The sequence below is a fragment of the Nycticebus coucang genome, chromosome 11, assembly GCF_027406575.1.
Source record: "Nycticebus coucang isolate mNycCou1 chromosome 11, mNycCou1.pri, whole genome shotgun sequence".
Lineage (NCBI taxonomy): Eukaryota > Metazoa > Chordata > Mammalia > Primates > Lorisidae > Nycticebus > Nycticebus coucang.
Genome location: NC_069790.1, coordinates 20,254,386 through 20,275,485, shown reverse-complemented (window position 1 = coordinate 20,275,485; position 21,100 = coordinate 20,254,386). Strand labels below are relative to the sequence as shown.

The 21,100-nt window shown below is 39.6% G+C and overlaps 1 protein-coding gene across 3 annotated transcripts in view; it reads left to right on the top strand.

The window, feature by feature from the left end:
• Nucleotides 1-21,100, top strand: part of ANLN (anillin, actin binding protein) — a 90,542-nt gene that overhangs the window by 30,345 nt on the left and 39,097 nt on the right. For all 3 annotated transcript variants that reach the window (XM_053608826.1, XM_053608824.1, XM_053608823.1), the window contains exons 8-9: nucleotides 6,747-6,873; nucleotides 20,910-21,020. In XM_053608826.1, the coding sequence (XP_053464801.1) occupies nucleotides 6,747-6,873; nucleotides 20,910-21,020 (238 nt within the window). The remainder of the gene's footprint in view (nucleotides 1-6,746; nucleotides 6,874-20,909; nucleotides 21,021-21,100) is intronic.

Below are 21,100 nucleotides of genomic sequence, written 5' to 3'. Positions count from 1 at the left end.
GTAAGGTCTGTTTCAAGAATCTGGGAGCATTTAAGTGCATAGATATTTAGAATTGAAATGTCTTCTTGTTGTATTTTTCCCTTGACCAATATAAAGTGACCATCTTTGTCTTTTTTGACTTTAGTTGCTTTAAATCCACATGTATCTGAAAATAAGATTGCAACTCCTCTTTTCTTCTGAATTCCATTTGCCTGAAAAATTGTCTTCCAACCCTTGACTTGGAGCTTTAATTTGTCTTTTGAAGCCAGGTGTGTTTCTTGCAGACAGCAAATGGATGGCTTGTGTTTTTGAATCCAGTCAACCAATCTATGTCTCTTCAGTGGGGAATTCAAGCCATTAACATTTATTGAGATAATTGATAAGTGTGGTAGTATTCTATTCGTCTTATTTGGTGAGAGTCCATTGCTTAGTTTTATCTTTTGCATCAGTGTGGAGGTTAGGTTCTGTCCTTTAGTTTCTTAGTTTTTACTTTGCTGCTGATCCATTGTGGTGGTCAGTGTGCAGAACAGGTTGAAGTATTTCCTGTAGAGCTGGTCGTCTTGTTGTGGCGAATTTCCTCAATGTTTGTATATCTGTAAATGATTTGATCTCTCCGTCAATTTTGAAGCTTAGCTTAGCAGGGTACAGAATTCTGGGCTGGAAATTGTTGTGTTTAAGTAGATTAAAGGTAGATGACCATTGTCTTCTTGAAGTCTGAGGTCACTCTGATGGATTTTCCCCTGTAGATCAACTGGCGCTTACTCCTGGCAGCTTGCAGAATGTTTTCTTTTGTCTTGACGTTGGACAGGTTCATCACAATGTGTCTTGGAGAAGCTCGGTTAGAGTTGAGGCGACCTGGGGTCCGATAGCCCTCTGAAAGCAGTGTGTCAGAATCTTTGGTGATATTTGGGTAATTTTCTTTTATAATATTCTCTAGTATGGCTTCCATTCCTCTGGGATATTCTTCTTCCCCTTCTGGAATTCCTATAACTCGTATGTTGGAACGCTTCATAAAGTCCCACAATTCTGACAATGAACGTTCTGCTTTCTCTCTCTTCTTTTCTGCCTCTTTTACTATCTGAGTTATCTCAAAAACTTTGTCTTCTACCTCTGAAATTCTTTCTTCTGCATGGTCTAATCTGTTGCTGATACTTTCCATTGCATCTTTAAGTTCCCTAATTGACTGTTTCAGTTCCTTCAGCTCTGCTATATCCTTTTTATATTCTTCATATCCTTCATCTCTTATTTGATTCTGTTTTTGAATTTCCTTTTGGTTATTTTCCACTTTATTAGCAGTTTCCTTCATTGTTTCCATCATTTCTTTCATTGTTTTCAACATGTGTATTCTAAATTCCCTTTCTGTCATTGCTAACATTTCTTTATAGGTAGAATCCTCTGCAGTAGCTACCTCATGGTCCCTTGGCGGGGTTGTTCTGGACTGGTTCTTCATGTTGCCTGGAGTTTTCTGCTGATTCTTCCTCATGGGTCATTTCTTTTATCTGTTTCCTTGCCCTAATTTTCCTTTCACTTCCTCTTGCTCTTTAAGTTCTCGTGCCTGTGGAAGTTGCGGGTGGGTTTAGCCGGATTGAACACACGTGACCACTTGCCGGTTTTCCACTGTTTTATTCCTCCTCTTGGGGTCCAGAAGTCTCTCGCTGACTCCCTGTATCCTCTCAGGAGTGATGATAGGCAGATCTCACCAGCCAGAGATGCCTGGATTCCTATCTCCCCAGACTTACGGTGCCCAGATGCAAGGAAGCTGTTACTAGACTGCCATCTTGCTCCGCCCACTTGACTTTTTTTTTTTTTTTTTAAAGAGTCAGGTTTTGTTCTTGCCTAGGCTGGCGTGCAGTCACATGATCAATCGTAGCTTATTATAACTTTGAACTCCTGGGCTCAAGTGATCCTCCTGCCTCAGCCTCCTAAGTAGCTGGGACTTATAGGCATGTACCACCATGCCTGGTCTGATTTTTTTATTTTTTTTAATCAGTTCTCTTGCCTAATAAAATCATGTTACCCAGAGAACTGACCTCAACCTTTTGTTTTTGTTTTCACTTGTTTTAGAACATGTCTTCTTTGTCATCAAATACGGATTCAGCCGAGCACAGAAATGCTGGTGATGTTCAGCTCTGGTGTGCTCATCTCTCTCCTGAGCTCTAGACTTGGTTGGGTAGCAGAGCCTTCTCTGCTTTGCTGTAGTCTCTTCCCCTTATAGTTTCTGTCTTCGCCTATGACTTTACTCTATGCCTTGCCATCTAGAACAATCTGGGAGTTCTTCCTTGGCCCCTACTTCTTGTTTACTGTCTTACCATCCGCTTGCCCCTACCACACACATGCCTAAACACACAAATCTAGTGATAAGTTTTCTCAGTTGTCACCAAGCTGCCTGGTCTTCCATATTTTCCTCTGCTATTACCATAGTCACTTCTATAGCTTCATACCGAATACCCTGCTTCTTGTTTGGCTACTCTCTAGTCCAGGGGTCCTCAAACTGCGGCCCGCGGGCCACATGTGGCAGTGTGATTGTATTCCCATTTTGTTTTTTTACTTCAAAATAAGATATGTGTAGTGTGCATAGGAATTTGTTCATAGTTTTTTTTTTTAAAGTATAGTCTGGCCCTCCAATGGTCTGAGGGACAGTGAACTGACCCACTATTTAAAAAGTTTGAGGATCCCTCGGGCGGCGCCTGTGGCTCAAGAAGTAGGGCGCCAGTCCCATATGCCAGAGGTGGCGGGTTCAAACCTAGCCCCGGCCAAAAAAAAAAAAAAAAAAAAAAAAAAGTTTGAGGATCCCTGCATCTAGTCCATCTTACAAGTTGCTGCCAGAGAAGTATTTTTAAAGGCAAATATTCACGTATTTACTTGGTTAAAATCTTCAAAAGCTCCTCACAGCCATCATCAGAAAAATATTTAAACTGCTTGGTTTGACATATACAATCATTCTTTGCCTGGCTCCTCCTCCCACCCTAGGTGGGTTTCAGACCTGCCATGTAGACTATTTGCAGTCTCTCACATGTACCCAGTTTTTCAGATCTCTTTGCCTTTGCCTTGCTGTTCTCTCTGCTTAGAGTATCTCCCTGGTCAGCTCTTTGTTAGTAACAGGCCCAACTTTAATTCCCTTTGGGGATCCTTCTTTGGATCTTTAACCAAGAAGCCTCTCTTTTTCCCCACCAGTGTCATACTGTTCATACCTCACCTGGAATATTATCTTCCTATGAGTGTTTTAATTTTGCCTTCTACCAGGGTAGGGGAGAGCCTTATCCACCTCTGTGTTCTTAGTGCTTGGCTCAGAGTAGAACCACAATAAATTTGTATTTGAAGGAAGGAAGGAATGTGCTGATTCTTCCTATCAGCGTACAGCAGCTAGGTGTGGGGAACCTGTGGCCTTGGGGACACATGTGGTCTTCTGGATCCTTGAATGGGGCCTTTAGATTGAATCCACATTTTATAAAACAGTTCCTTTTACTGAAGAGATTTGTTCTATCTCATTTGGATTTGGTTGAAGGGCTGCACTTGGGGATCTGCAGGGCCACATGTGGCTTCGAGGCTGCAGGTTCCCACAATCATTTAACTTGACCCGTTAGCAGCATTTGATGTTGTCAGTCAGTTTGTTCTATTTGAAGCATCTTTTTCACTCAATTGCCATTATATCATATGCTCATGGTTTTCCTCCTATGCCTCTGGAGAGGTTAAGGCAGTGTTTTCTAAACTACTTTACACTACATAATTCCTGGTAAACCTGACATTCTTTCCCAGACAGTTGCACATATGCATGTAAGCAAACTTCTGAAGACAATAATGGGAGTTCAGGGGTTTTCTCTTGTCCAAAAACTTATGAGTGGTCTCAAGAGAGGGAGCAGCCAAAGAGGTAGTGGGAGAATGTGTTTGAGTAGGGTGTTATTAAAGTTAAGAGAAGAAAGAACTTTCTGGAAGGAAGAAGTGTTCGGTATATTCAAATGTGGGTTGAACCAAGTCCACTGAGATTTTTCTTTTTTTTTTCCTTTTTTTTTTTTTTGACAGAGTCTTGCTCTGTTTCCCTGCTGGAGTGCAGTGGTGTCATCATAGCTCATGCAATCTCGAACTTCTGGGTTTAAGCCATCCTCCTGCCTTAGACTCAAATAGCTGGCACTACAGGCATACACCACCGCACCCAGATAACTTTTCTATTTTTTGTAGGGACAGGGTCTCGCTTTGTACTGGATTTTGAAGTCTGGTATTTGTTGTGGTGTAGCAGGAGCAGTGCTAGTGAGGTGGTGAGGATGGAAAGCTGGAAACAATAGGCTGAAGACCATGGGAAGTGAAGGGTTGTGTCGGCAGTTCTTAGATGTTTACAGGGGAGGGAGAGAGGAGGTAGCTGGAGGGGATGAAGAAGCAAAATATGGCTTATGTTTTCTTCTTTCTGAGATCTACATCAGTTTTGGTGTGATGGGAAGCAGCTAGTAGGAAGGAAGAAGTTGAAGGTAAAGAGGTGATAATTGATGAGGAGAGAGTGGATGAAGTCAGTATAGTAAAGGGACTAGAATAGATTAGAAGACTGTGATATGAGGAAGGAGGGAGTGTCAGGGGCAGGGGCTTATAGCACTGTGGGAATGATAAGACTACAGACAACTGATGGACTTTCTGCCTGATAGCTTCTGTTTTGTTCATTGTTAGGGTAGGGAAGGTGACAGGTGGAATACTTTCTGGAGAAAGGAAGAAAGAGAGCTGACTCAGAAACAGAAAGAATAGAGAATAGTGTTGAGACTTAGAGGGAATATGAGACCATATATCGATAATGGAATCAAACTCCACAGTTGTATTTTCTCTAGGTATCCAAAAAACCTGGACGTAAACAGGGAGACATTGGGTTGGTCCAGGGTTGGGGTTTTGCTAGACAAGAGGAATGGGAATAGGGTTCAGGTGAGGGAATTCAAGATATTGATAAGGTAATGGCTGCAGTGAAGGGTCATGTGGTTTGCCCTGCATTGAAGGTGTAAGAAAATAGGTAGCCACAGTAGGAAGAAAAGTAACAAATGACCAGAGGTCCGCGTGAGGCTAGAGAAGGGGGCTAGAGGCTCTGGTAGATTCTGAGCAAGAGGGTTGGAGAGATTGGTAATGCGGTTAGTGTGGGATTTTGAGGATTTCAGAGAAGCAGAATATTTTAGGAGATGACTGAGTTAGAGTAATGGTGAAGGTCCTTGGAATTGAAATGTTTGGCAGCTGAGAAACTAAGGTGTTGTTTGGGCAGTTCTTGTGCCTACTGACACCACCCTGATGGTGGTAGGTTTTGTACTAGAGAAGTATTTGAGGAACATAAAGGAGTGAGTCATAAGTTATTAATTCATACCAAGGAGTTGAGGAGGGATGGAGAGTGCACTGTAATCAGGTTGCTTGGGGCCCAAAGGTGCTGGAACTGTTAAAAGAGGATTAATAAGCATGGAAACGTTATCAGACAGAAGAGAAGGCTGTCCCTTACGTTGTCATGGTTTAAGTGAGAGAACCACTATTATTTCAGAAGTTCATAGTGTTAGTCCTCTTTTCACAGGAGAGTGAGGTTTCTTCTTCTTTTTTCTTTTCTTTTCTTACTTTCTTTCTTTCTTTTTTTTTTTTTGAGACACAGTCTCATCATATTGCCCTGGGTAGAGTGCTGTGGCGTCACAGCTCACAGCATCCTGAAACTCTTGGGCATAAGTGATTCTCTTGCCTCAGCCTCCCAAGTAGCTTGGACTACAGGTACCTGCCACAACACCCAGCTATTTTGGGTTGCAGTGTCATTGTTGTTTAGCAGGCCTGGGCAGGGCTTGAACCCGCCACCTCTGGTATATGTGGCTGGCGCCCTACTCATTGCACTACGGGCACCGAGCCATGTGCAAGTTTTTTTTAACTCTTCTGTGCTTCAGTTTTCTCATCTGTGAAATGGAGATAGTAGTACCTAACTTACAGGGTTATTGGGAGGATTAGGTGAGGCAATAGGTGTAAAGTGCTTAGAAAGGTGGCTGGCACATACTAAGCTCTACGTAAGTATTAGCTGCTGCTATTCTTGTTTTTGCTCTTATTTCTACTATTGCTTTAATCATAGAGTCTTTAAACAAACAACAACTGAATGTTTCAGTTGGTAATGAATAAAAAGATTCAGATGAGGGAATTTTTTTCTTTATTTACCTTCTGATCTGTTTTTGTCCTTTGTTTCTCTGGATTTTACCCTCTGAATAACTGATAATTAAATGGAATCCTGATACAAGAACTGTCACCAGATTTTATAGGTGTGGATTGAAATGAGTATCATGGGAATTGTTTTTCCCTTTGTGTGGTTTTCACTTTAATGGGTTTATTTATTTATTTATTTTATTATTTATTTTTATTTTTAAATCATAGCTGTGTACATTAGTGCAATCAAGGGGTACAATGTTCTGGTTTCATATACAATCTGAAATATTCTCATCAAACTGTTCAACGTAGCCTTCATGGCATTTTCTTAGTTACTATATGTAGGCATTTGTATTCTGCATTTAGTAAGTTTCGCCTTTTAATGAGTTTATTTAAAACTCAACTTTAATGCTAATTTTTATTCTCTCTTACCACTGGGAATTACCAGGAATATGAACTAACGCCAAGGGTTTATTGTCTTATCAACAAGGCTGGACCCATCCACGTACATTTTGTTCTGAGGACACTGATACAAAATAAAATATCTAATAATCATCTTGTTCCATTTAATAACATATAAGAAGATAAAATCTATAGTTTTGAGAAATAATATATTTATTTCTTCATTTGCTCTTTTGCAGGAAATTCATTGTCAGGACACTCCACTCAAAAAACATCAAGTTGTTTCAAATACTCAGTCACTTCCAGTAACAGAAAAGGCGACAGAAAATCAGACATCAACAAAAGCTTCCAGCACAGAACCTTCAGGTCAGTGTTTTATATTTCTGTTTCACAAAATGTAGCTTTCGCGTTGTCATACATTTGGAAATTTAATTGGAAAGCAGATAGGCTGTTGTGGTGTAAAAAGATCCATTTCTCCATTCCCACTCACTTTTTAGGTTCTGTAATGTACTTCTTCCTTACTTCTCTTTCCAGAGTTAGAACTCACATACTGTTGGTAAAATATAATTACTACAAACATTTTTTTAGTGAAAAGTTCAGTATTGCCTGTCTTTCTTTCTTTTTTTTTTTTTTTTTTTGAGACAGAGTCTCATTTTGTGACCCTCAGTAGAGTGCTATGGCATCACAGCTCACAGCAACCTCTCCCTCTTGGGCTTAGGCGATTCTCTTGCCTCAGCCTCCCGAATAGCTGGGACTACAGGCACCTGGCAGAACACCAGCTGATTTTTTTGTTGCATTTGGCTGGGGCTGGGTTCGAACCTGCCACCCTCAGTACATGGGGCCTACGTCCTACTCACTGAGCCACAGGTGCGCCCCAGTATTACCTTTGAAATGTAAAATGTACATGTTTAACTCAGATTTTCTGCAGTATTTCTGTGAATTCTGATTTGGTATGCAAAGGTTTGTGCACAAAAACATGAAGTGCTGCACTGTTTATAACAGCAATGAGATTTCAGTGACCTAACCGCCCATCAGTAGTCTTGTTTACTTAAGTTTTCTACCGTGGTCCAAATACCCTTAGAAGACTATTTAAATAAATTGTACCAGATCCACGTAATCAAGTATTATACAGTTGCCTAAGAGAATAAGGTAGCTTTGATAATGTCATAGCCCTTTTAAAAAATTGATTTTATTTTAAACATTTATGGTACACAAAATTACATCACAATGGCTTGGGGCCTGTGGCTCAAGCAGCTAAGGTGACAGCAACATACACTTGAGCTGGCAGGTTCAAATCCAGCCCGGGCCTGCCAAACAACAATGATGGCTGCAACCAAGAATTAGCCAGGCATTGTGGCGGGCACCTGTAGTCCCAGCTACTTGGGAGGCAGAGGCAAGAGAATCGCTTGAGCCCAGGAGCTGGAGGTTTCTGCCTGAGCTGTGATGCCACAGCAATCTACAGGGCAACAGCTTGAGGCTCTGTCTCAAAAAAAAAAAAAAATTACATCACATAAAATTTACCATCCTAACCATTTTAAGGGCATAATTCAGTAGTGTTAAGTATATTGTTGTAAAGTAGATCTCCAGAACTTTTTCATCTCTCAAAACTGATACTCTATATCTATTAAACAATTCCCATTTCTTTCTCCCATCTAGCCCCTGGTGTTTACCTGATTCTATTCTTTATTTTTATGAATTTGATTACTTTAGATACCTCATTTAAGTGGAATCATGCTATTTATCTTTTGTGACTTGCTTATTTCACTTAACACAATGTCCTTAACTTTCGTTCATCTTATAGTAGCATGTGATGAGACTTCCTTCTGTGCCTTTTTTTTTTTTTTTTTGTTATTTCTTAGGTATTTCTCACTATGTTGCTCCAGCTAGTCTTGAACTTCTGCCCTCTAGATCTTCCACCTTGGGTTCCCTAAAGTGCTAGAATTATAGGCATGAACCACCATGCTCAGCTTCCTTCCTTTTAAGACTGAATATTCCATTGACTATTCTTCCTTAGTTCTCTTTCCAGAGTTAGAAAAGATCTATTTCAACTCCATCCAGGTAAATATACCACATTCTGTTTATTCATTTTTTCTATACACAGGCTGCTCTTACCTCTTGGCTATTGTGAATAGTGCTACTCTGAACATGAGTGTGCATGTATCTCTTTGATATTTTAATTCTTTTGGATAAGTGTCCAGAAATGGAATTCCTAGATCATACTATAGTTTGGTTTTTAGTTTTTTAAAGTTTTTAAATGTTTTTCATGAAGGTTTGTACCATTTTATATTCCTGTCAAAAATGCACAAGTGTTCTGGTTTCTCTATTCATCACCAACACTTATTTTTCTGGTTTTTGTTTGTTTGTTTTATAGTAATTGTCCTAGTGAATGTGAAGTTTTATCTTATTGTGGTTATTATTTGTATTTTTCTGCTTTCTGGCCATTTGTTTGCCATCTTTGGAAAAATGTCTCCTCAAGTCCTTTGTTTTTTTATCAGGTTATTTGATTTTTTTGTTGTTGAATTGTAGGAGTTCTTTATATATTCTGGATATTAACCCCTTATCAGATAATGGTTTGCAATATTGTCTCCCATTCCATAAGTTGTCTTTTCACTCTGTTAATTGTGTCCTTTGATACATAAAAACTTCTTAAGTTTGATGTAGTCCCATTTGTCTATTTTTCATTTTGTTACTTGTGCTTTATATCTAAGAAATTATTGTGAAATCTAACATCATGAAGCTTTTCCCCCATTTTTTTTTCTTTTAGAGACAGAGTCTCACTTTATTGCCCTCGGTAAAAGTGCCATGGGTCACAGGTCACAGCAACCTACAACTCCTGGGTTTAGGCAATTCTCCTGCCTCAGCCTTCCAAGTAGCTGGGACTACAGGCACCTGCCACAATGCCCAGCTGTTTTTATGTTGCAGTTTGGCTGGGGCCAGGTTCAAACTGCACCCTTGGTGTATGGGGCCGGTGCCCTACCCACTGAGCCACAGGCACCACCCTTCCCCTATGTTTTCATCTAGGAGTTGTATAGTTTGGGGTCTTTTAATCTATTTTGAATTAGTTTTTATGTATGGTATAAGATGAGGGTCCAAATTCATTGTTTTACATTTAGATATCCAGTTTTCCCAGCACCATTTGTTGAAGATTGCCCTTTTCTCATTGAATTAGTGTTAGTGCCTTGTCAAAGATCATTCGGCTTATGTGTAAAAGTTAATTTCTGGAATTTTTATTTCATTAATCTATGTGTCTGTCTTTATGCCAGTACCATACTATTTTTATTACTGTATTTTGGTAATATATTTTGAAATCAGGAAGTGTGAGTCCTCTAATTTTGTTCTTTTTCAAATTGGTTTCTATACTTGGAATCCCTTGAGATTCCATATGCATTTTTGGATGGACTTTTTTTTTGAGACAGAGTCTCAAGCTGTTGCCCTGGGTAGAGTACTATTGCCTCACAGCTCACAGCAACCTCAAACTCTTGGGCTTAAGTGATTCTCTTGCTTCAGCCTCCCAAGTAGCTGGGACTACAGGCACCCGACACAACACCCAGCTATTTTTGTTGTTGTTGTTGTTGTTGCAGTTGTCATTGTTGTTTTAGTTGGCCCAGATAGGGTTCAAACTCGCCAGCCTCCGTGTCTGTGGTTGGCACCCTATCCACTGAGCTACGGGTGCCTCCCAGGTGGACTTTTTGATTTCTGAAAAGATTATCATTGAGATTTTGACAGGGATTGCATTGAATCAGTTGATCACTTGGGCAATATTGATATCTTAATATGTCTTTCTTTCTTTCTTGCTCTTTCTTTCTTTCTTTTCTTTCTTTCTTTCTTTCTTTCTTTCTTTCTTTCTTTCTTTCTTTCTTTCTTTCTTCTTTCTTTCTTTCTTTCTTCTTTCTTTCTTTCTTTCTTTCTTTCTTTCTTTCTTTCTTTCTTTCTTTCTTTCTTTCTTTCTTTCTTTCTTTCTTTCTTTCTTTCTTTCTTTCTTTCTTTCTTTCTTTCTTTCTTTCTTTCTTTCTTTCTTTCTTTCTTTCTTTCTTTCTTTCTTTCTTTCTTTCTTTCTTTCTTTCTTTCTTTCTTCTTTCTTTCTTTCTTTCTTTCTTTCTTTCTTTCTTTTCTTTCTTTCTTTCTTTCTTTCTTTCTTTCTTTCTTTCTTTCTTTCTTTCTTTCTTTCTTTCTTTCTTTCTTTCTTTCTTTCTTTCTTTCTTTCTTTTCTCTCTTTCTCTCTTTCTTTCTCTCTTTCTTTCTCTCTTTCTTTCTCTCTTTCTCTCTCTCTCTCTCTCTTTCTTTCTCTCTCTCTCTCTCTCTCTCTCTTTCTTTTTATTATTATTATTATTATTTTTTTTTTTGTAGAGACAGGGCCTCACTTTATGGCCCTCGTAGAGTGCCGTGACCTCACACAGCTCACAGCAACCTCCAACTCCTGGGCCAAGCGATTCTCTTGCCTCAGCCTCCCGAGTAGCTGGGACTACAGGCGCCCGCCACAACGCCCGGCTAATTTTTGGTTGCAGTTCGGCCAGGGCCGGGTTTGAACCCACCACCCTCGGTATATGGGGCCGGCGCCTTACCGGCTGAGCCACAGGCGCCGCCCGATATTGTCTTTTTCTTTGAGTACTTTTTTATTTTTACAAATTAATATGTGGGTACAATTTTTAGGTTACATTGTTCTAATTGTTATACACCTTCACAGTGTGCATATTAGGTAAAATCCTGCCTCCTGCCCTCATTCCTCTGCCAAGTGTCTTGTACCCTCTCCTCTCCTGCTTCCCTCTATATTCAAACTGGACTATATTAGTGTTTTATTGTTCTTATGAGCATGTAATTGTTTAAGAAGAATGTATTTCAACTCCAACCACGTAAATGTAAAAGATGTAAAGTCTCCATCTTTTTTTTTTTTTTAATCTCATGATGTCACCCTTGGTTGATTGCGACAGCCCTCAGTAGAGCGAGGCCCAAGCCCTTCATTGGCTCAAAGCGAGTCTCTTCTAAGTCTCCTGAACAGCTGGGAGTAACAGGGGCCCACTGCCAGAATACCTGGCCATTTTTTGGTTGTAGTTGTCATTGTTGTTTAGCAGGCCTGGGCTGGGCTCTAACCCGCCAGCTTCAGTGTATGTGGCCAATGCCTTACTCACTGAGCTATGGGCGCTGAGCCAAGTCTCCATCTTTTTTAACAGTTCCATAATATTCCATGGTTTGTGGCTCAATAATATACCATAGTTTATTGATCCATTCATGGGTTGATGGGCACTTAGGTTGCTTCCATGACTTGGCAATTATGGATTGAGCTGCAATAAATATTCTAGTGCCAATGTCGTTGTGGTAAAATGATGTGGTAGATACCTAGTAATAGGATAATAGGATTACAGGGTCAAATGCAAGGCCTACTTTTATTTTTTTTATTCTTTGATTTTATTTTAATTTTTAGAGACAGAGTCTCACTATGTCATCCTCGGTGGAGTGCTGTGGTGTCACATCTCACAGCAACTTCAAACTCTTGGGCTTAAGTGATTCTCTTGCCTCAGCCTCCCAGGTAGCTAGGACCATAGGTGCCTGCCACAATGCCTGGCTAGTTGTTGTTGTTGTTGTTGTTGTTGTCATCGTTGTTTAGCAGGCTGAGGTGGGATTTGAACCCACAAGACCAGGTGTATGTGGCTGGCACCCTAACCACTGAGCTATGGCACCAAGCCAAAGGCCTACTTTTAGATCTTAGAGGGTTCTCCATACTTTTCTCCAAAAAGGCTGTATTAGTTTACAATCCCACCAACCGCGTAGAAGTGTTCCCTTCTCTTCACGTCCACACCAGCATCTGGTGTTTTGGGACTTTATGATGTGGCTAATCTTAGGTGATATCTTAGAGTGGTTTTGATTAGCATTTCTCTGATGAGTAAAAACAATGAGCATTTTGTCATGTGTTTTTTTGGCCATTTGTCTGTCATCCTCAGACAAGTTTCTGTTCAAATCTCTTCCCTACTGATAGGGTCATTAGCACTTTTTTTATTGTTTAATTTCAGTTTTCTGTAGAGTCTAGTTATCAGGCCTTTGTCAGATTCATAACATGCAAAAATCTTCTCTATGCTTTGTTCGTGGTACCCTTAGCTGTGCAAAAGCTTTTTAGCTTGATTAAATACCAGGTATTTATTTTGCTGTTGCTGCAATTGCTAGGGGAGTTTTCTTCATAAAGTTTTTTCCCAGGCCAATATCTTCAAGTGCTTTTCCCACACTCTCTTCTAGAATTTTTAATGTTTCATGTCCTTTTTTTTTTTTTTTGAGACAGCACTCAAGCTGTCGCCCTGGGTAGAGTGCCATGGCAATTATAGCTCACAACAACCTCTAACTCCTGGGCTTAAGTGATTCTCCTGCGTCCGCCTCCCAAGTAGCTGGGATCACAGGCGCCTGCCACAATGTCTGGCTATTATTTGGTTGCAGCCATCATTGTTGTTTGGTGGGCCTGGGCTGGATTCAAACCTGCTAGCTCACATGTATGTGGCTGGCGCCTTAGCTACTTGAGCCACAGGCGCTGAGCCTGTTTCATGTCTTAAATTTAAATCTTTTATCCAAAGAGAATCAATTTTTGTTAGTGGTGAGAGGTGCAGGTTAGTTTCAATCTGCTACATATGGATAACCAGTTTCCAGCACCATTTGTTAAATAAGGATTCTTTTCACCATTGCATGTTTTTTTTAGGCTTATCAAAGATTAAATGGGTTTATCTCTAGATGCTCTATCCTATTCCATAGATCTACATCTCTATTTTTTCTTTTTTATTGAGACAGAGTCTCATTATGTCACCCTTGGTAGAGTGCCGTGGCATCACAACCTCAAACTCTTGGGCTTAAGCAATTCTCTTGCCTCAACCTCCCAAGTATCTGGGACTACAGGTGCCTGCCACAATGCCTGCTATTTTTTTTGTTGTAGTTGTCATTGTTGTTTGGCAGGCCTGGGCCAGGGTCGAACCCACCGGCCCTGGTGTATGTGGCCGGCTCCTTAGCTGTTGAGCTACAGGCACAAGTCTACATCTCTTTTTTTGTGACAGTGCCATGCTGTTTTGATCACTATAGCCTTGTAATATAACCTGAAATCTGGCAGCATAATGCTGGAGAGCTTTGTTTTTATTTCTAAGACTGTATTTACTATTCGGGATTTTTTTCTGGTTCCATATGAATCAAAGTACTATTTTTTCAAGTTCTTTAAAGTATGACATTGGTTCTTTGGTAGGGATTGCATTAAATCTATAGATTGCTTTGGGTAGTATGGACATTTTATAATGTTGATTCTTCTCATGGCTGGCAAGAAGGTATGTTCTTCCATTTGTTGACTCTTTTGCTATTTCCTTTCTCAAAGTTTCATAATTTTCTTTATAGAGCTCTTTGACGTCTTTTGTTGGATTTCTAGGTATTTCATCTTCAGTGCTAGTATAAAAGGAATAAATCTTTGATTTTATTCTCGGCTTGATGATTATTGGCATATACAAAGGCTACTGATTTGTGGGTATTGATTTTGTATTCTGAGATACTGCTATATTCCTTGATTACTTCTAAGAGCTTTATAGTTGAGTCTCTGGGTTTTTCCAAGTATAAGACCATGTTATCTGCAAAGAGGGAGAGTTTGACCTCTGCTGTCCCATTTGGAGTCCTTTGATCTTCTCTTGCCTGATTGCAATGGCTAGGAGTTCCAACACTATGTTAAATAGCAGTGGAGACATTGAAGACATCCTTGTTTCGTTCCAGATTTGAGTGGAAAGGCTTTGGATTTTACTCTATTCAGTACGATATTGGCTGTGAGTTTGCTATAGAAAGCCTCTATTAGCTTAAGGAATGTTCAGCTTAAGGAATGCCTGTTTTCTTGAGTTTTCTTTTTTTTTGTAGAGACAGAGTTTCACTTTATCATCCATGGTAGAGTGCTGTGGTGTCACACAGCAACTCTAATGCCTGGCTTAGGTGATTTCTTTGCCTTGGCCTCCTGAGTAGCTGGGACTACAGGCGCCTGCCACAACACCCACATATTTTTTTTTGTTGTTGTTGTTGCAGTTTGGCCGGGGCTGGGTTTGAACCTGCCACCCTCGGCATATGGGGCCGATGCCCTGCCCACTGAGCCGCAGGTGCCGCCCTGATTTTTTTTTTTTTGAGACAGAGTCTCACTATGCTGCCCTCAGTAGAGTGCTGTGACATCACAGCTCACAGCAACTTCAAATTCTCGGGCTGAAGCAGTTCTCTTGGCTCAGCCTTCCAAGTAGCTGGGACTACAGGCACCGCCATACCAACTGGCTGTTTTTTGGTTGCAGTTATCATTGTTGTTTAGCAGGCCTGGGCCAGGGTCGAACCCGCCAGCCTCAGTGTATTTGGCTGGTGCCCTACTCACTGAGCTACAGACACCAAGCCTTTTCTTGAGTTTTTTAAATCAAGAAAGGATACTGGACATCTATGGTGCATCTTAGAATGGGTACAGGCGATCGTACTAATTACACAGCTATGATTTAACAATAAAAAAAAAAAGAAAGAAAGAAAGGATGCTGGGGCCTGATGCCTGTAGCACAGTGGTTACGGCGCAGTCACATACACCAAGGCTGGTGGGTTTGAAACCCCCCAAGGCCAACTAAAACAACAATAACAACTGCAACAACAACAACAACAACAAAACAGCCAGGTGTTGTGATGAGTGCCTATAGTCTCAGATACTTGGAAGGCTGAGGCAAGAGAATCACTTGAGCCCAAGAGTTTGAGGTTGCTTTGAGCTGTGACACCACGTCACTCTACCGAGGGTGACATAGTAAGACTCTGTCTCAAAAAAAAAAAAAAGATGCTGGATATTGTCAAAAGCCTTTTCTGCATCAAGTGAAAGAATCATATGGTCTTTGTTTTTGATTCTTTTTGTGTGGTGTTTTATATTTATTTGCTTATGTTGAACCAACCTTGTGTCTCTGGGATAAAACCTACTTGCTCATACTGTATAACCTTTTTAATGTGTTGTTGTATTCTGTTTGCTAATATTTTGTTGTATATTTTTGCATCAATATTCATTAATAATATTGGTCTATAGTTTTCTTTTTTTGTTGGGTCCTTTTCTGGTTTGGGGATCAGGGCAATATTTGCTTCATAGAATGTGTTGGGGAAGATTCCTTCTTTCTCTGTATTTTGGAAAAGTTTATGCATTATAAGAGCTAGTTCCTCTTTGAATGTTTGATAGAATTCTGGTGTGAAACTGTCAAGTCCAGGCCTTTTCTTTTTTGGGAGATTTTGTATAATTGATGCTATTTCAGTACTTGATATTGGTCTAGTCAAGATTTCTAAAGCTTTCTGGCTGAGTTTTGAAGGTATTGTGTTCCAGATATTAGTCCATTTCCTCTACATTTTCGTATTTCTGGGAATAGAGTTTTTTATAGTAATTGTTGAGAATCATTTGTATTTCTGTGGCATCTGTTATTATTTCACCTTTATCATTTCTGACCGTAGTTATTAGAGATCTTATTTTTCTGTTTCTGGTTAGTCTAGCCAAGGCTTTATCAATTTTATTAATCTTTTCAAAGAACCAACTTTTTGTTTCACTAATCTTTTGAATAATTCTTTTGTTTTCAGTTTCATTTATTTCTGCTCTAATTCTGGTTATTTCTTTTCTTCTACTGGGTTTGGGTTTAGATTGTTCTTCTTTTTCCAGTTGCTTGAGATGGCCCATTAGTTTGCTGACATGCTGTCTTTCTGTTTTCTTGATGAAGGCATCTAATGCTATAACTTTCCCTCTAAGGCCTGCCATTGCAGTATCCCACAGGTTTTGATAGTTTGTGGCTTCCTTATCATTTTGTTCCAGAAATATAATGATCTCCTTCTTGATCTCGTCTATAATCCCGCTATCATTCAGCATAAGGGTAGTTTCCATGATTTTATTTGAGTATAAATATTTCTGTTGCTGTTGAATTCAGTTTTTATTCCATGACGGTCTGAGAAGATAGAGGGAATAATTTCTATCCTTTTGAATTTATTGAGGTTAACGTTGTGACCTAAGATATGATCGGTTTTGGAAGATGATCTGTGGGCTTTATGAGAAGAATGTGTATTCAGTTTTGTTACAATGAAATGTTCTATAAATGTCTATTAAGTCCATTTGTTCTTGTTTAAGTGCATTATTTCTTTGTTTATTTTCTTGTGGAAGATCTGTCCATACTGCCAACGGGGCGTTAAAATCTCCAACTATTATAGTGCAGGAAGATGTCATATTATTTCGATCAGTTAGGGTTTGTTTTATATATTGAGGAGCGTTCGGATAGGGTGCATAGATGTTAACTATTGAAATCTCTTCATATCGTGTGTTTTCCTTGACCAGTATGTAGTGTCCATCTTTTTTTTTTTTTTTAATAGAGACAGAGTCTCACTTTACACCTTCAGTAGAGTGCCATGATGTCACAGGACTCACAGCAACCTCTAGCTCTTGGGCTTCCGTGATTCTCCCGCCTCAGCCTCCCGAGCAGCTGGGATTACAGGCGCCAGCCACAATGCCCAGCTATTTTTTTTTTTTTTTTTTTTTTTGTAGAGACAGAGTTTCACTTTATTGCCCTCGGTAGAGTGCCATGGCGTCACATAGCTCACAGCAACCTCCAACTCCTGGGCTTAGGTGATTCTTCTGCCTCAGCCTCCCGAGTAGCTGGGACTACAGGCGCCCGCCACAATGCCCGGCTATTTTTTTGTTGCAGTTTGGCTGGGGCTGGGTTTGAACCCGCCACCCTCGGTATATGGGGCCTGCGCCCTGCTCACTGAGCCACAGGCGCTGCCCTGTAGTGTCCATCTTTGTCTTTCATTGTTTTTTTTTTTTTTTTTTTTTCAGTTTGAATCCAATTGTATCTGCATACAAAATTGCAACCCCAACTTTTTTCTGCTTTCCATTTGCCTGGGAAACCGTTGTCCATCCCTTCACCCTGAGTCTTGTTTTATACTTTGAGATAAGGTGAGTTTCTTGTAGGGAACAGATAATCTGGCCTGAGTTTTTGTATCCAGTTGGTCGGCCTATGCCTCTTTAAAGGAGCCAGTGCTGGCAGAGCAGCTTTGACTGGGACTCTTGGCCTGGACTGTCTCCTGATTCTTTGTCCCCCTGAAGACACTGTCTGAGGCTGTGGATTCACTTTGTTAGTGCAGTGGTAGCACTACAACAGTGAGGAGTGGACTTATCAGGGAAAAACTATCAATTCAACTAAAAAAGTATAATTAGCAAATAAAAAGAAAAAGAGGAAGAAGCTGAAAATACTTATGAGGAGGAATCTGCAGAACAACTCTGGCAACATGAAAAATCATAGCAAATCAGTGCATCCTGGAGATGTCAAAGAAAATATCAGAAAATTCCATCCACAAAGAAATTGCTGAAATGTCAGAAATAGAATTTAGAATATGGATGGCAAATAAGATAATTGAAATGGAGGAAACGATGAAAACAGAGAACCGAAAAATAGTTCAGAAGTTGTCTCATGAAATTAATGAATTCAAAGACCAGGTCATCAAGGATATGGACAGAATGAGGAAAGATATAGCAGAGCTTAAGGAATTGAAAAAGGTATTTGCGGAGCTTCAAAATATAGTAGAGTCCCTTAGAAATAAGAGTTGATCAGTGTGAAGAAAGAATCTCAGATAAAGAAGACAAGAGTTTTGAACTATCCCAAGCATTCAAAGAGGCTGAAAAAGGGAGAAAAAGAACAGAATATTCCCTGAGAGAGTTATGGGATTATTCCAAGAAATCAAATATCCAAATTACAGGGACTCCTGAAGGAGAAGAGGATGGTCCCAAAGGCACAAATTCTCTTCTCCAAGACGTTATGGTGGAGAATTTCCCAAGTATTACAAGAGACACAGAAATTCAGATAGTAGCTAGTTTCAGAACCCCAGCATGACTCAATCCAAAGAAGCATCTCCTAGATACAGTGTAATTTTGCTATTGTGCATATGAAGGAGAAACTTCTGCAAGCAGCCAGGCATAAGGAAAATATTACTAAGGGAAAAATACAAGGATGACTGCAGATCTTTCAGTCAAAACTTTCCAAGCCAGAAAAGGATAGTCATCGACCTTCAACATTCTTAAACAAAACAATTTCCAGCTCAGGATCCTATACCCTGCTAAAATGAGTTTCATTTATGATGGAGAAATCAAATACTTCACTGACAATCCACATGCTGAGGAAATTTGCCATTACTTGACCAGCTCTACAGGAACTACTCAGACCCATTCTTTATAACAAGCAACAGGGAGGTACACCACCAAAGTACCTACCCAGAAATTAAAGAACAAAGCCTAGCTTCCACAATGGTGAGAGACATAAAATTAAGCTCTGGACTTGAAGATGATCAAAACTCTGCTGCTTCTATCAATTCTCTCAATTAATGAGAATGGTTTCAACTCTCCTTTAAATATTTTCTTTCTTTCTTTTTCTTTTTTTTTTTTTTATAGAGACAGAGTCTCACTTTATTGCCCTTGGGAGAGTGCCATGGCATCACACAGCTCACAGCAACCTCCAGTTCCTGGGCTTAGGTGATTCTCATGCCTCAGCCTCCCGAGTAGCTGGGACCACAGGTGCCTGCCACAAAGCCCGCTATTTTTTGTTGCAGTTTGGCCGGGACAGGGTTTGAACCTGCCACCCTCGGTGTATGGGACTGGAGCCCTACTCACTGAACCACAGGCACCGCCCTAAATATTTTCTTTTAATCCATGTAAATGGAATGTTTTTCCACCTATTTATGTCTTCTTTCTTTTTTTTTTTTGTTTTTTGTTTTTAGCAATGCTTTATGGGTTTTCGAGGTATTAGTCCTTCACCTCCTTGTTTAGCTTTTTGTCTAAGTGTTGTATTCCTTTTGATACTGTTGTGAATGGAATTGTTTTGTAATTTCCTTTTTAGATTGTTCATGGCTAATATGTAGAAACTAAACTGATTCTTTGCTGAATTTATTAGGTTTTTTGTTTTTAATTGTTGGGGATTCATTGAGGGTAAAATAAGCCATGTTACACTGATTTGAATTTATTAGTTTTAACAGATTTTTTTGTAGAATCTTTAGGGTTTTCTACATATAAGATCATGTGATTTGTGAACAAATATAATTTTATTGCTTCCTTTGTAATTTAAATGCCTTTTATTTCTTTTTCTTGGCTAATTTCTCTGATTAGGACATCCCATGCTATGTTGCATAGAAGTAGTAAAAACAGACCTCCTCCTTTTTTCCTGATCTTGGAGGAAAAGCTTTCAATATTTTACCATGAGCATAATAGTAGTTGTTGGGATATTTTGCTTCTACTCCTACTTTTTTATTTTGTTTTTGAGACAGTCTCGCTATGTTGCCCTACCTTGGTAGAGTGCTGTGGCGTCACAGCTCACAGCAACCTCAAACTCTTGGGCTTAAACGATTCTCTTGCCTCAGCCTCCCAAGTAGGGACTACAGGCACCCACCACAATGCCCGCTCCTTTTTTCTTTTGCAGTTGTCATTGTTGTTTAGCTGACCCAGGCTGGATTTTAACCCACCACCCTCAGTGTATGTGGCTGGTGGGTGCCAAGCCTTTTTTCTATTGTTTTTGGAGACAGAATCTCACTCTGTTGCCCAGGCTAAAGTGCTATGGCATAAGTCTGGTTCACAGCAATGCTGAACTCCTGGGTTCAAGTTATTCTCCTACTTCAGCCACTTGAGTAGTTGGCGCTTGCCACAATGTACAACTAATTTTTTTTCTTTTGAAACAGGTCTCACTATACAACCTGAGTAGCTGGCACTTGCCACAATGCACAACTAATTTTTCTTTCTTTTTTTTTTTTTTCTTTTGAGACAGTCTCACTCTACAACCTGAGTAGAGTGCTATGGCATCATAGCTCACAGCAACCACAAACTCTTGGGTTCCAGTGATCCTCTTGCCTCATCCTCCCAAGTAGCTGGGACTCTAGGAACTCACCAGAACACTCAGCTATTTTGAAATGGTCTCAAATTTAATTTTCATATTTTTAACAGAGATAGGGTCTGGCTCTTGATCCAACTCCTGAGCTCAGGGAATCTTCCCATCTCAGCCTCTCAGAGTGCCGCGTTTATGGTGTGAGCCACTGTACCTGGCCTACCCCTAATTTTTGGATGATTTTACTGACAAATTTTTTTCTGAAGTTAAAAAGTATAGAGTAGTATGTAGAATATGACCATAAAACAAAATGATTATACATATACATACTTGAGGGGGAACTGGAAAAACAAACAATAATCTGGTGTAAGTATTATTCTCCCTTTTCTCTCTTAGTGGGAAGGAAGAGAGAGGTGGAGTCTCTGCGTTTCTGTTTGAATATTTTAATATAAATGCATAATTTTATAATCAGAAAAAAGGACACATAAGAATCTTTAGAAAATTGTACGTTCTTTTTTTTGAAAATTATAGATTCTTATATTAATATAGTCTTTCTTAAAATTTTTTTAGGTTTCACTGAATGCAAAATGACCAAGTCTAGCCCTTTGAAAATAACATTGTATTTAGAAGAGGAAAAGTCCTTAAAAGTAACATCAGATCCACAGATTGAGCAACGGACTGGTTGGTCTTATTCTTTATTTTTTATTAATTCTGTATACATTATAAGAAATGATATATACTGATGTAGCTTGTGATTTTAT